The sequence below is a fragment of the Pelecanus crispus genome, chromosome 4, assembly GCF_030463565.1.
Source record: "Pelecanus crispus isolate bPelCri1 chromosome 4, bPelCri1.pri, whole genome shotgun sequence".
In the NCBI taxonomy this organism is placed as follows: domain Eukaryota; kingdom Metazoa; phylum Chordata; class Aves; order Pelecaniformes; family Pelecanidae; genus Pelecanus; species Pelecanus crispus.
In genome coordinates, this window is record NC_134646.1 from 46,834,219 (window position 1) to 46,849,743 (window position 15,525).

Consider the following 15,525-nt stretch of genomic DNA (forward strand, 5'->3'; position numbering starts at 1 on the left):
GCAGTTGATCTGGGAAATTTCTAATGGACTGAAGTTTAAACTGCAATAGAGCATAGACTGTATTTAGAACATAGAAAACTCAGTGGAATACTCGAAAAATTGTAGAACATGATCAACATACAAAGTTTTATTTTTTACAGTCAGATACTTTTTTACCTAAAGAGCAAAATTATTTCTGTTTTAAAAAATTAACTTTTCTTGGTTGTTTTTTTTTTAGCTTAACTTTTTTAAGTTCTGTTTTTTTAGCAGTTCCGTTCCAATGGCAAATGCTAAAAAGTCCCTGGCATTGCATCACCCTGTTGTTTCAGGGCAGAATTTTTCTGTCTTTAATAATCACCTATGAAAGGGAGGAGTGTTATAGTCCAAGCTATTTTATGCCTTTTAATTTTGACTGATGAGCCAGGTATTTTGGAACTCATAATTGATCTGACCGGTTATAATGTAACGTATTTTAGAGTTTGATCTACAGTTGGACTTCTGAAAAAAGTCAAATGTAATAAAAATGGATTAAATATTTGTTTCATTTAAGGGACATGTTGAGACCATCTTTGATTGCAAATTCAAACCTGATAACCCTGATCTTCTTGCTACAGCTTCATTTGATGGCACAATAAAAGTTTGGGACATAAATACTTTAACAGCGGTTTACACATCTCCTGGTAATGAGGGGGTTATTTATTCCCTTTCTTGGGCTCCAGGTAAGAATATTTTGCTTTAGATCTAAATGTTCTTTGAATTAGCATTGACTAGCAGCAATAGGGAGTACCTTTTCTGCTAAGCACCTACTTTTTCTTAGAGAAGTCACTGAGATCAGTGGGAAATTGTCGTCTTAAAACTGTTCTGCAACACACTTAGGTGAATCTGGGAGTATATTTCTGATAGTTACTAATGGCAATAGCTGATGATAGGCTTTCTTGTTGTGTTCTAACTCTTTGGACAGCAGATGCATTTTTAAAAAAGTCTAATTCAGCTCAATGCCTTTCTCTACTATGCTTTTAAACTCTAAGAAATAATAACTGACAGGAAAAAATACTGTGATAGGAAGCTTAATGTATTTTGCCTATGTGAAAACAATTTGCACTTCTTTCATTTCAAAGAGTCTCTTGCACCTTGTTCCTCTTCACAGATAATTTGTCTTGCTATATGGAAATGATGGCAATATGAAATATGGTGTTTTCTTTTGTGTTATTTTGTTTTGAAATTTAAATTCAGTTTGTAGTAGTATCTCACATCGAGAGAGCAGTTTGTTCACTGGGCAGTGCTTTTCAAGTCTTGTATTCTGATTTTTTTCTTTTTTTTTAAACGTAAATTTAAGCTAATTGGAAGCATGTGCTTCAACTTCAGTTCTGTCCAAAAGCTCCTGTCCATCCCAGACAGAACTTTTCCTGCTTCTTTCACATCCCTTACGCCTAGAGAGTTCCTCTCCACCTTCTACTATTATTTATCTTCATTCCTAGTATATAGTCCAATGCATGCCACCATTTCTATTTGGTCTCAAAAGACCTTTGAACATAGTGATTACTCTTTTTTTCTTTTTTTTCTTTTCTTTTTTTTTTCTTTTTCCCCTATCATTCTCCTACCTGAATCTCTTTCCATCTTACGTACCTTTCTAGACTCCTCCTGCATAGACTGCCTTTTCCACCTCTGAAGTGTGGTATAAAATAACAGTCAAAATTTATATATAAATGTGCCGTATAGCTATTTAGGAAAAGTATAGCTATATTGGGATATAGGGTTACTGTGGTGAGGAGAAAATGGTGGCTTTTGGATTAGGCCTGAATTCAGTGTTCAGGTTCTTATGGAGTCATATATTAAGATTTTCTGCCCTGCAGAGTGTGGTTACAGATTTAAGTACATTCTTGATGGTCTTAGGTGGTGCAGTGGCACAAGATTAAGAGAACAAAGTACTGTTATATGTTCTGTCTCATTCTTCCTGATTTGCCTTAGTACCTAGGGAACTTTAAAAGAAAATGCTGTAGTTGCTACAACTTTAAGATTGAAACATTGAGATTGTATCTCTTTTTCAGTTTGAGTCATACGCCTCATGGACATTATTTTCTTGTCACCTTAACTGCAAGACTTTCAGCAGGCGTTGAGAATACTTCTTGCAACAATAAAACTTTTATTTTGCTCTTTTCTCAAAATAGGAATGTAGAAAAGCAGGCCAAGCTTTTGTTGAAATTGATACTTGTGACTTAGTATGAAATGCTGGCCTTAAACTGTGAAAAACTCTTGTTTATGTGCCATTGATGTATTCTATTTATATTACATTTCTTAAATTTAAAGTAGAGACATATTAGTCAAACAATATTGTGCTGTTATTTATTGTGAGATGTTACAAATATCTTTCTCCAAAGGAGATCTGAACTGCATAGCAGGTGCAACATCCAGAAATGGTGGCTTCATCTGGGATGTCCCAAAAGGCAAAATGATAACCAGATTCAGTGAGGTAAGATGAGTTTATGTCTTTTTTTTGTTTGTAAAATGTAACTTAGCTGTTCCCTCTGTCAATAAATAAAGATGGGTCAGAGTTCATATGTTTTTAAAAGATGCTATAATATAAAAATCTATAGAAAGACTTATGTGGGTGCCAGTTTATCTCTGAGGCAGAAGTATTTTTACTTCCTCAGACTGGGTTTGTGACATGAGAATGATGAAGCACCAGATGGTCTCCATTATCTTAAAATCAGTCCTGTAGTGATAGACAGCAAAATCATACCTGATTCTTTCTTAAATATGTAAATGTATATGGACATACAGACTTTAAACTCAGTACCAAAATGTAAAATGATGTTCTGTATTTTCAGAGATAAGCCCCAGAAAAAATTTTCAGTCCCTGAAGGCTAGACCAGTAAAGCTCCATTTTGCAGCACGCTAAACAGTATGCCTTATTTAGAATCTTGCCTTGTATTACCTGAAATCTATGCAGGCGTTTGTAAGTCCTGAAATGGTAGCATAATTGTTATTGGCAGAAGGAGCTATTTAATACTGTGTTGTAGTATTCTATACTATTTTGAGTATTCTTAGTATATAGCTGTAATCTTCAGATTATACAGACATAATTAACTGTGGCATCTGCACCAGAGGACAAAGGCAGCTCTTTGAGAAAACAGAGATGGACAGCGGGGCGGGCAGAAAACAAATATACATATATTCAGGAGTTCCCAAGGTCTAACACTCAGATTTACACTTGTGCTCCTAAATATCTTTTCTCAAACACTTATACCGATACACATCCCACTTAAGTTTTCACATACCACAATTGTTCATGCCCCCTAACTTCATTATTCCAACAAGCAGCTAACCTTTTTTCAAGCTTCAGGTCCATATAGTTGCTCATTCTTCAGCTTGACTGAGTTTTGTCTCTTGGATCCTGGAGAATATGGCAGTTTTATTGTCTCTCTCCTCTGTCCCAATTTTTTGGACTTGGATTCTCAAATACCCAGCTATATTGGGACTCATTGTAATGTGTTTTTGTACAGTATACTTTACTGGGAGAAAAGGGCTGAAGCCCACAGGAGAATAAAACAAAAAAGATGAGTCAACAGATGAGAGAAAAAGGGGTGAATTATTTCTTATTGATAGGTATTTTGCATTTTTTGAAGCATGGAAAGAATGGAATCTTCTGCATTGCCTGGAGTCATAAAGATTCCAAAAGAATAGCAACCTGCAGCAGTGATGGATTTTGGTGAGTGTTATTGGAAGAAAAAAAACCCTGCTAAATGCGCTTCTCAAGTCAGTAAACAGTACTATCAGTGATTAATTTTAAAACTGTTCTTACTGGCCAAAACTTGGATTATGTTAATCTCCTGTACTTGTTAGGATACATTTTTCATTATTTTAAGAAAAAAATAGAGGAAATTTTGCATAAGGAATAGTGTCTAAGACACTCTGATAGTGAAACTGAATATTGATTTTTATTTAGCCAAGAATATTCTCCTAGGTTTCTTAGCTGTAGATATGGAGGACACTTTTGAAAAGCTATCCCACTTTACCTGTCTTCATTTTTGAATTTTTTTTAAGTTTGTTATTTCAAGGACTAGGAATCACTATTTTAGAACAAAGTAGTTGCAGTTGTACTATTACAGGAGTATAATAGAATCATAGAATCGTTTAGGTTGGAAAAGACCTTTAGGACCATCCAGTCCAACCATTACTTTATTTGTAAAAACTTGTGAAGACCCATTAAGAACAATTTTGCATGTATTGTGTTTCAGTTCACTTTTAAATCCTTGTTCATTCTTTTCCTTTGCTACCCATGTTATTTCAGCTCAAACATAACAAGACCATGAATTTTAGAAAACAATCAAGAATTTTTTTTTTTTTTTAATCCCTAAAGATCTATTTGTACCTTAAAGCCATAGCTACAACTTAAATTTTAGGCTGTGAGGATCCTTTCAGGGAGGGAGATACTGCAGTGGACATCTTTACAGCCCCTCTGAAGGATCATGGACTCTGAAGCCCAATTAAATGTTTGGCTGGGAAATATATAGTTAGCCTTGTAGTTGAGGGGCTGTAGGAATAAAGATTTCTCATATTCTTTCTGTATACTTTTTTTGCTATCTGGCTTATTTGTACAGAATCAAACTTGACTTTTGGATAGCCTATTCAGAATGCTTTTTTTTTCCTCATAATATTACATTGTAATTGGTTTCAGTATCATTCGAACCATCGATGGCAGGGTTCTTCACAAGTACAAACATCCAGCTGCAGTGTTTGGCTGTGATTGGAGTCAAAACAACAAGTAAGTAAAAGAATTCATAATATTTACTATTTAAATTGATTACCAATAAAATAACATGAAGTTACTTAGAATGTGGTATTTACAGTAGGATATGTCTGTAGCAGCTCTATATTCCCAGTACTGTATTTCATTGCCTAGCATGTTAATGTGTTGAGTAGGACAAGGACTACCTAACTTTCAAAAGAGGGTCTTTTCATATTGATGGGAGAAAAAAAAAATTCTCTGGCTGAATATATAATGGAGAAAAAAAAAGGTGACATTCAGTACCGGGAAAAGCGGGTTTAGATTGGCTTCCTTTTAATGACTGCTAAGCTGAAGATATAGATATGTTAGATATAGATATAGAAGATAGGTTAATTTTGCAGATAATTCCTAATAACAACAGGAGAACTTCTTGTTAAAAAAACAATTATACAGTAATTCAGTCTATTAATAGTTATGTGTTGGGTGCTTAGTCAGACTGTAATGCAAATACTATTTTCTGTTGCAACTAGTGGATCTGTATCAGGTTTTTTTCTGATTTCATATATTTAATTGGATTATCAACAATTACATCATAAAGAGACAAAGCAGAAGCAAAAATAAGCTATTTTTTTAAAGTAAATTGCAAAATGTGCCTTTTTTTTTTTTTTTTTAAGCTAAAGTACTTTTGGTAATCTCAGTGACCAAAGATTTTATTATTTTTATTTTGCAGAGACATGATAGCTACTGGTTGTGAGGATAAAAATGTTCGTGTTTACTACTTAGCAACCAGCTCTGATCAGCCCCTGAAAGTCTTTACAGGGCATACTGCAAAGGTGTTTCATGTACGGTGGTCTCCTCTGAGAGAAGGAATCCTCTGCAGTGGCTCTGATGATGGGTATGTATTTCTGAACTACTAGAAAACTTAAAACCTCAAGCAGGAATATTAGAGAAACTTAAGATCTTCAGTTGTACTGGTGCTGGCACCTTCAAAAACTCTGTGAATAATATAGTAATCTAAACCTCTGCCTTGTTCAGATTCAGTCTGTAGCTTTGCTGTTAGCTTAATATAGTTTTTGGACAGCAGGATAATTATCTAAAATTGTCACAACTGCTGTAGCCATGCAACTTTCCAAATGCTTTCCCAAGAGTAGAGTCAGTGACTGATACCTGTTACTCCCAGGAATGATACAAGGAGGATACCACATGCTTACACTATGCCTAAAGATAGGGCTGCAAGACCTGCTCTTATTTGATGTCTTTCAAAAGTATAATTGAATAGAATCTGTGGAGATTTTAATGGGTGCTAGGTACTTCTGTTTTGTTGGTTTTGATGACATTCTTTGAGGGAGAGCTCATCAGTCTATGGTAAGCAGGAGGGAGGATTTTCTTATGATTCTAAGCCACTTCCCTGCAGAGTACACAAAACAGTTCTGTAAAGGATAAGAGGTGTGGAGTATTGGCTTCTATTGCTTTCCCCAATATCATTCATTAGATGTCTATGCTTGCATCAAAATCTCTTAGTTCATAGTGTAATGATTCATGAAAGAAACCAACTTGACAACAAACTTTTTATGTGTGAATCGTCTCTATTTCATATGAGCAAGAAGTAGTGAATCCAGAATTCTGTCATAGTGTCATTATGAGATATTCTGTTTTTCTTACCAATCATGGCTATGTAATAAGTCTTGATTACAGAGGGATTTCCAGAATACAGTCACACTTTCACTTTGAGGGAAGGGGGTCGTTGAATAACCTAGTCCCAGGTAACACAGAAAGTAAGCAGTCTTTTAAGTTTATTGTACTTGGTAACATTCCTGTTCATAGTCAAACTCGGAACTATTTCAGATGACCTGTTTAGCAGCTAGGCTTATACAGTACATAGGAACAGTATGCAAGGGTCACACATGAGCACATATTGCTGTAGGGCGATATCTATGTCAATATATAAAATAGCCTTCTTACTTGTGGGTTCTGCTTTGTGAAGCAAGGCCCATCAAATGGCCCCTTTGCAACACTGGAGAAACTGTAATAGGTGCCTTTGCTGCCATGAGTGAACTTTGGCGACATATTTGATAATGTAATAAAACTTAGCCAGAATTAAAATTATCTTTTCAAGAAACTGAACTTCTAGCTTCCTAATTCTGTAGTCTGCTCAGTTAGCTGTACCCAGTGATAGCAGCTAGTGAAAATAAAAGGAAATGTTGGAAACTTACTTGGTTAAAAGGGAAGAAAACAATAGTGAGAGAGCTGGTATGAATTCTTCCCCATTACTTGCGTAATTGCGGTGGGAGTTTCCCAATTTAAGATAGTGTGGTGTCCACTTCTACCATGTGACAAATGCCACGTTCAAAGGAGAGAAGATAATAGAATAAAATAGAATATTTCAGTTGAAGGGACCTACAATGATCATCTTGTCCAACTGCCTGACCACTTCAGGGCTGACCAAAAGTTAAAGCACGTTATTAAGGGCTTTGTCCAAATGCCTCTTAAACACTGACAGGCTTGGGGCATCGACGGCCTCTCTAGGAAGCCTGTTGCAGTGTTTGACCACCCTCTTGGTGAAGAAACGCTTCCTAATGTCCAGTCTAAACCTCCCCTGGCACAGCTTTGAACCATTCCCAGGCACCCTGTCACTGGATACCAGGGAGAAGAGGTCAGCACCTCCCTCTCCACTTCCCTTCCTCAGGAAGCTGTAGAGAGCAATAAGGTCGTCCCTCAGCCTCTTTTTCTCCAAGCTGGACAAATCCAAAGTCCTTAGCTGTTCCTCATAGAACATTACTTCTAGCCCTTTCATCAACTTTGTTGCCTTCCTCTGGATGCATTCAAAGACCTTCACATCCTTCTTGAATTGTGGGGCCCAAAACTGCACACAGTGTTCAAGGTGAGGCCACATCAATGCTGAATACAGTGGGATATTCACCTCTTTTGACCAGATGGTCATACTGTGTTTGATGCACCCCAGGATGCGGTTTGCCCCCTTGGCTGCCAGGGCACGCTGCTGACTCACATTAAGCCTGCTGTCGACCAGCACCCCCAGATCCCTTTCTGCAGGGCTGCTCTCCAGCCACTCTTCTCCCCATTTATACTTGTGCCTGACGTTACTCTGTCTCAGGTGCAGAATCCGTCATTTGGACTTGTTAAATTTCATCCCATTGATCGTTGCCCAGTGCTCCAATCTATCTAGATCTCTCTGCAAGTCCTCTTGTCCCTCAAGAGAGTCAACAGCACCTCTCAGTTTGGTATCATCACCAAACTGCTAGTAATGCATTAAGCTCCTGCATCTAGATCATTAATAAATATATTGAACAGAACTGGCCCTAGTATTGAACCCTGAGGAACACTGCTGGTGACTGGTTGCCAACCAGATGTATCCCCATTCATTACAACCCTTTGAGCCCTGTGTTCAGCCAGTTCTTCACCCAGCACACTGTGAACCTGCTCATCTCACTGTTGGAGAACTTGTCCCAAAGGATGCTGTGAGGGACTGTATCAAAAGCTGTACTAAAATCCAGAAAAACTACGTCCGCTGCCTTCCCTTCATCCACTAGGTGGGTGACGTTCTCATAGAAGGATATCAAATTAGTTGAACAGGACTTTCCCTTTGTGAACCCGTGTTGACTGTGCCTGATGACTGCATTACTCTTTACATGCCTTTCAATAGTACCCAGTATGATCTTCTCCATAATTTTTCCAGGAACTGAGGTTAGACTGGCAGATCTGTAGTTTCCTGAGTCTGTTAAGGGCCTGTTAAAGCCATAGGAAAGATAGGTCTTACAGTTTTGCTTTGTTTTTCTTTTTTTCCCCATTGAGAGTCCTAACAGACAAATTTATTACACGTGCAGAAATATGGGCAAACTTCTTTTCTCTCACTGACATGTGAGATAATGGTGCATGTGAGATTTTGAAAGACCATGCGGTGGGTGGAATAGTTTCTTACTCTGGTGAACTGTCTTCAGTGTATTGTGTACCCCATCCTAAACGTGAAGGGCATTGGCTCCAACGTCTCCTATTATAACTTCTGTAAACATATTGCAAATAAATATTCTGATAAATTTGATGCTTAGAATATTGCTGAAGTTGAGAGAGAATCATATTTCAGTAGGTGATTTGATGGACATAGGTCTTTTTTATCCTGTTTCAGTACTGTTCGAATATGGGATTATACACAGGATGCTTGTATAAATGTTCTTAGTGGACATACAGCTCCAGTACGGGGACTGATGTGGAATCCTGAAATTCCTTACCTTCTAATATCCGGCAGTTGGGACTATACAATTCGAGTCTGGGACACAAGAGATGGAACATGTTTGGACACAGTTTATGATCATGGTGCAGATGTATATGGTAATACTTTAAAATTTTGTTTTATTTCTGTATTGAAATGCATTTTAAAATATTTTAAAATTTACAAAAATTAAATCAAACTGGTTATTAGCTAAACTTAATTATTTGACTACATTTTTAAATGTCATCTCTACTAGGATTAACATGTCATCCTAGTCGTCCATTTACTATGGCTTCTTGCTCTCGTGACTCCACTGTGAGACTCTGGTCATTGACACCTCTAATAAACCCTCTACAAATAAATATCTTAGCAGATAGATGTTGGGATGAGATTATTGGTAATACAGGTAAGTAAATTGTATATGCCATTGTTTTAATTTTATTTATGTTACTATATTTCTCTTTTTTTTTTCTTTTTTTCTTGGTTTTTTTTAATTTTCATGTATAAATCTTTGTGTGTGTTAGATCGGGCTGTGGAATCTGGTGCTCCTCCTTTGCTGTGTGGTAAAGTTTCCAGGGATATTAAACAAGAAGTGGAAAAATTGACAGGAAATATTCGAGGAAAAAAACTAAGGTGGTTTTCAGAATGTTTTTCAGTAAGTATTCTGCAAACTTAAGGATGTTGTCAGTGTGCATGACTTTCTCTTCTGAAGTCAGTCTCCAAAACTGAAAATTCTTTCTTTACCATTTTTTTCTCTCTTTCTTAAAGGGAGCTCAGAAAATATGTAGAAATCAATTCTGTCTCTTAACAGTGCTGCGTGTAAAAATGTCCATGACTGAATTGTTCATCAGTTATGAACACCAATTTTTCACAGAGTAAAATAGATGGGATAATTTAATTTTCCATAGGAAAAGTTTGATTTGACAAGAATTTTCTATTGAAGAAAATGAAAAGATGTGTTTTGTCAAACTACATTGGATTTTTTAATTTTAATCCAGGGACACCATCATTTACAGAAAAGGTTTGAACTGCCCAAGTGCCTGTGCCAAAACTGTTGTATGACCTACTTGAAGCTGTAGATCTGGATGACCCAGATCTGGCCTCAGTATCTGTCTCTTGCCTTTGCTCCATTGCAGAGTAGTATTTCCTACAAATCACTGCAGCCTCTTTGTGCAATTGAGTGCTTACCTGCATAGGAGCTGAACTTGAGGTAGAACAAGGACAAAAATGACCTGGAACTACAGCTTGTGTCAAGCACTGTTGTAATTTAAGTCAATACACTGATTTACAAAGACCTAGTTCATCCAAAATATTTGTTTTGATTTCTACCTAAATTGAAGTGTATGATTTAGAAATGCTGAAACAATCTTCTTCAATTACAAATCTTGAAATTTCCTGTAAAAGAAGGAATTCCATAAAAATATATTTTTAATAAAACTGAAGTTACACATTTTGATGTCCCATGTTGATTCAGAGTAAAACTGTTATAAGAATATTAGAATTTTCCAAGTACAAAAACTTTTTTTGAATAGATGTTTTCAGTGCTTTTTGAGTCCAGAAAATAGTGTTGTGCTTAAACTATGGGGAGTCAAGTAACAGTTTTAAGGGACTGAAAAAAGAGGAATAGTCTCTCTTCCCCGCCCCCCACCCCGTAGGATCTGCTTTTTATCAGCTCGGAAATAATTGGAATTCTAAACTTGTAATCCTGTTATTCTTACAAAAGCTCCTTCAGGTCAAAAGTTTAATGATTAGGGTTTTTTTAAGCTTTTAATTATTCACTCTCTTCTAGATCTCATCGAATGTTAAACCGTTGTCCTAGTTCTACAGAAGGATTGATTCAAATGTTAGACCAGTAAAAATGCTTAAAATTTATTTTTAAAAAAATCGCTTTAATGGCCTGCAAGATTTTGTGCATATACAGTTATATCATATGTGTCTATTTTAAGATTTAATATTAAAGGTAGTAAATCAGACTGTGGCAGTCGAACCTTGAAGTTGTTTTTTACCTGGCCCATGCCTTTGCTTTACAGAAAACGCATCCCAGCAGCTGAATGTTGTTTTACTTCAAAAAGACTGAAAGAGTTGTAGTGTCTTGAACAAATTCATGTCTTCATAGTGAAGCTTCTAATACTGAAATGGTCTGATATTTTCTGACAAGTGTTTTTCAATGTCTTTATGAGTTTAATTTCTCTCTTGAACATTACTGTAATACAACTCTTTTCTTCCCTAACAATTTTAGCCTCCAGGAGGCAGCAAAAATTTATGGGATTTAGTTGCTGTAATAAAAGGACAGGATGACAGTTTGCTTCCACAAAACTACTGCAAAGGAATTATGCATATGAAACATCTTGTTAGATTTAGAATGGTAAGTGAAGAATAAATGGTATGTGAAAATGGTCGTTAATCCATTACTGTATTTCACTCTAAAAATAGCATTTAATGCTTTACAGAAGGGTCACAATTTATTTTGTGTCTAAAGATATTTGTGCAGTATCAGTTCTCTGTGCAGTACTAGTCTGTTAGAACAATAGCAACTAGCTAAGCCTGCGTGACTTTGTGCATACTCAGTGTTAAAATGCTAGGTTGCAGTTATTAACTAGAAAAGCAGTTTTCAAAATAAGGAAAAGAAATTGCAAAGCAAGCATCGCTACAGCTTGAGCTATGAAGTGAGTTTGTCTTCCCTGTTACATATACTGTACTATTATATTCAGTAAAGCCAAGCTGTTTGGTGTATAAACGTGAAGTTTGTAGTTATATTCAGATGTAAGGACTGGGGAATTTATGTCTGAAAATGGGGGAGAGTCAGCAGAAATATGCCCTGTATCTGGAAGAAGGAGTGGAAAAACAAGAACCTGTCACTCATACAGACATGCAGCTGAAGAAGGACTCACATGTGAATGTGAAATTCAACTACTAGGCCACAAATTTATTAGTAGTTGCATATATGAATATGCAACCAGACATACAATTTGGGCAGAATATGGGGATATGTGGTTCTGTCAGGGACTTCTTAGGGATACTAAAGAATCCCATACTTCAATGACTGGATTGGAAGGAGAGGAAAGATATCTATTGGTATGGATCAGGAAATGCATCTCTCCCCACTTACCTGGCAGGTGTTTAGCCCTGGGTGGCATCACCTGTTGTTTGCTCTTGCAGGCTGTCTTTTTTTCAAAATCACAAACTCTTAAAGTGTCCTATATACCTTATAACTCTTAAGTGATGAAAGTTTTTTTTATTGGCGATGTTAATTGTAATAATAGCTGCTCTGCTAATACTGTGAAGCTCTGTGTGTGTGTGTGTGTGTGTGTCCAAAACTCAGTTTCCTCAGCCAGTTAGCCTGAGAAGAAGAAATTAATTCTTGACTCAGCAGCTGCCATTGGTCTACATTGCAGTTTACTTTGGTGAAGAAGTTCAAAGTTTGTTCGCCATCCTCCATATATGGTATTGTAAGGCCATGCATAGCCAAATGCCATCTTATGTGCATTGATGATAGAGAGTTAAATGGAGAATTCTTGAAATGTGATGCTCCTTTTACCCTTTTTTTTTTCCTCTGTTAGATGTGATCCTGTTGCAGCTTGTTTCTCAAACTCTGCCAGATGGAGAAATTTAGTCCTATCTTTTCAACTAATATAAACATTGCAGTGGTTGGGCATTTAAATCATTTATTGGTCATAAGGTTAATGGGGTATGACAAATCAGGACACAGGTTGAGCCTGCTGATTTTATTCTTTCTTTATCCGGATATCATTATAATGGTAATGAGTACAATTTCTGGACCTATATGGTTTATGTTCACAGATATTTTTTTGACATTTCAAAAATACCAGGATTTTTATGAGGGACATCTGGGTGAATTACTATTACATGTGAGAAAATGGTTGAGAATTAAAAAAAAAAAAAAAGATATTAAAGGAAGATAATCAAGGAAAATCTATGTGTGCAACAAAACACTAACACAGTTACTTTAACAATATAAATAGTTCACTGTAATCTCATTGTAAGCTTTTCTAATTAGTTCACTGTAATCTCATTGTAATCTCTTCCAATTAGCCTTTTCTCAAAAGGATTTTTTTCTTAAATGATAGCCTTTATATTCCATTGTAATGTTTGACACTAGTTCATTCTTAAGAAAACTTGTTTTCATCACACAAAACTGTACTACTTTTTTTTTTTTTAACTTTTTGAACCTTTTTTTTTTCCCCCTCAGTCCAAGGCACAAGAACTGACAACAGTAAAAATGTCCAAGTTTGGAGGTGGTATTGGTGCACCAAGCAAAGAGGAGAGGCTTAAAGAAGCTGCAGAAATACATTTAAGATTAGGACAAATTCAGCGATACTGTGAACTAATGGTAGAACTTGGAGAGGTAAAATACCAGAACATTATTGAAGAACAATAAAATATGAAGGTTTCTGAAAACCAGCTACCCTAATAAAGATGGGGTAGCAACAAAATGGGTCACAAGTCCAGAAAAGAGTAATCTTGCTCCAATTATATTATTTTTAACATATGCAGTCTAATGCATAGTTCATTCCTTATTTAACCTCTTGACAAATTTATTTTTAATGGAAGAAACATGAAACTAGTTAAAAATACAGCTATTTCTCAAAATAAAATGATCAGGTTAAATGCATTGCTGCTTTATTCTAGTGGGACAAAGCGCTCTCAGTTGCACCTGGTGTATCGATGAAGTATTGGAGGAAGTTAATGCAAAGGTAAGGTAATAAAAATACGGTGCTGAATTGTAGTTTCTGTCCAAAAAAGGACACAGACAAGTAGGAATGATGGATACTAATATCAGTTGTACTTGGCTTTTGTTAAAGCATTCTAGTGATGTTACTTTTTGTTCAGTAAGCTTTGGGATGGAACTGTAGAGGATTTCAATAATGATTTTGTGTCCAGGAATCAAGTTAAAGGGTTGAACATAAATTGCAAGTTTAACTGGAAACACTTCAGTGCAGTATCCACAGTTTGCAAGTTGTCTGAGGTCTGGAAGGGCAGATGGGTTTCAGTGAACTTTATATGGCTTCATCTAACACCTATACCATAGAGTTAAGTTTAGTGATTAATTATATATGCAGATTGTTCTTGTTTGTTTATTCATTTCTTTAATTAGGAGAGCTGATCAGTTAATTCAGGAAGAAAATGATGATGTCATCCCATACTGTATAGCTGTCGGAGATGTGAAGAAACTAGTTTCTTTCTTTACTTCAAGAGGCCAGCTTAAAGAGGCTCTGCTTGTTGCACAGGTATTATTATGTACAACAGTGTGGGAGATGTATTTAGCTATTCGTTTCTAACTCTGAAGATGACAGGCATATTTAAAAGGCTAATTCTGTTCACTTTTGCAAAATGGCTAAATAATGATACCCTACTCTTTATTTTCATGTTGTATTGACCAGTTTTTATGCAGAAATTGTAAAAAGGTATCTCATGCTTACAGGTTTTAAGCCTGATTCTTCTAAATTGCAATCAAATGCCCATAATGAAAACTGATTTATTCCTTTTTAGTTGAAGTAGAAAATTAACCTGATTTTCAGCAGTCAGTATTGCCCTTAACATCTAAGACAGGTAGGATTTCTCTTGCATTTCTACTGAGGTCTTGGTTATACTACTTCCCATTGAATCTTTGGGTAAAACTGCTCAGTTGCAGAGGTAATCAATATAGGAAATCAAACTTCTGAATTAATGCAAAAAACAGTACAAGAGATTACCAAAAGCATGTATGGCCCTTCTGCTTCCTAATGTAAACACAAGTTAAAGGGCGCACAAAACATGCAAGACTGATTCTTTGTTTCGCTCTTTCTCACCATTCCTTTATTCTTTTTGAGTGATGTTCTGGTTTTGGCTGGGATGCAGTTAATTTTCTTCCTAGTAACTGGCATAGTGCTGTGTTTTGGATTTAGGATGAGAAGAATGCTGATAACACACCGATGTTTTAATTGTTGCTAAGTACTGCTTATGCTAGTCAGGGACTTTTCAGCTTCCCATGCTCTGCCAGGTGCACAAGAAGCTGCGAAGGGCCACAGCCAGGACAGCTGACCCCAAACTGGCCAAAGGGCTATTCCATACCATGTGACGTCATGCTCAGTATAGAAACTGGGGGGGGGTTGACTGGGGGGCAGCGATGGTGCTTGGGGACTGGCTGGGCATCGGTCGGCAGGTGGTGACCAATTGCATTGTGCATCACTTACTTTGTATATTCTTTTATCATTATCATTATTATTATTATTACTACTACTTTCTCTTCCTCTGCCGTCCTGTTAAATTGCCTTTACCTCAACCCATGGGTTTTACTTTTTTTTCCCCCCCCTGATTCTCTCTCCCATCCCACTGCGGGGTGGGACGGTGAGCAAGCAGCTTTGTGGTGCTTAGTTGCTGGGGTTAAACCACAAGTAATTTCTGCATACTTAATATAGTTTGTTAAATAAACTGTCAGAATTTGTCCCTGGTACATTCTGTCATGCCTACCTGTCCTTGAACATTCAATTGCCTCAGAGATAGGAACTTTAATAATGCATGTGAATTTGTCCTTTAGAAATTGTCTATCTGTACGTTGTTATTCTTCTAAAAGTAGCTGAATAGTGCACGA

The 15,525-nt window shown here is 36.5% G+C and overlaps 1 protein-coding gene across 3 annotated transcripts in view; it reads left to right on the forward strand.

The window, feature by feature from the left end:
* The window catches only part of WDR17 (WD repeat domain 17), a 48,356-nt gene that overhangs the window by 20,042 nt on the left and 12,789 nt on the right, over nucleotides 1-15,525 (forward strand). For 2 of the 3 annotated variants that reach the window (XM_075709085.1, XM_075709086.1), the window contains exons 7-17: nucleotides 530-698; nucleotides 2,358-2,449; nucleotides 3,606-3,688; nucleotides 4,658-4,744; nucleotides 8,850-9,052; nucleotides 9,190-9,339; nucleotides 9,458-9,588; nucleotides 11,173-11,298; nucleotides 13,144-13,299; nucleotides 13,584-13,648; nucleotides 14,050-14,182. In XM_075709085.1, the coding sequence (XP_075565200.1) occupies nucleotides 530-698; nucleotides 2,358-2,449; nucleotides 3,606-3,688; nucleotides 4,658-4,744; nucleotides 8,850-9,052; nucleotides 9,190-9,339; nucleotides 9,458-9,588; nucleotides 11,173-11,298; nucleotides 13,144-13,299; nucleotides 13,584-13,648; nucleotides 14,050-14,182 (1,395 nt within the window). Of the gene's footprint in view, nucleotides 1-529; nucleotides 699-2,357; nucleotides 2,450-3,605; nucleotides 3,689-4,657; nucleotides 4,745-5,438; nucleotides 5,604-8,849; nucleotides 9,053-9,189; nucleotides 9,340-9,457; nucleotides 9,589-11,172; nucleotides 11,299-13,143; nucleotides 13,300-13,583; nucleotides 13,649-14,049; nucleotides 14,183-15,525 lie in introns of all 3 variants that reach the window. The other variant, XM_009479376.2, reaches the window with a different exon arrangement.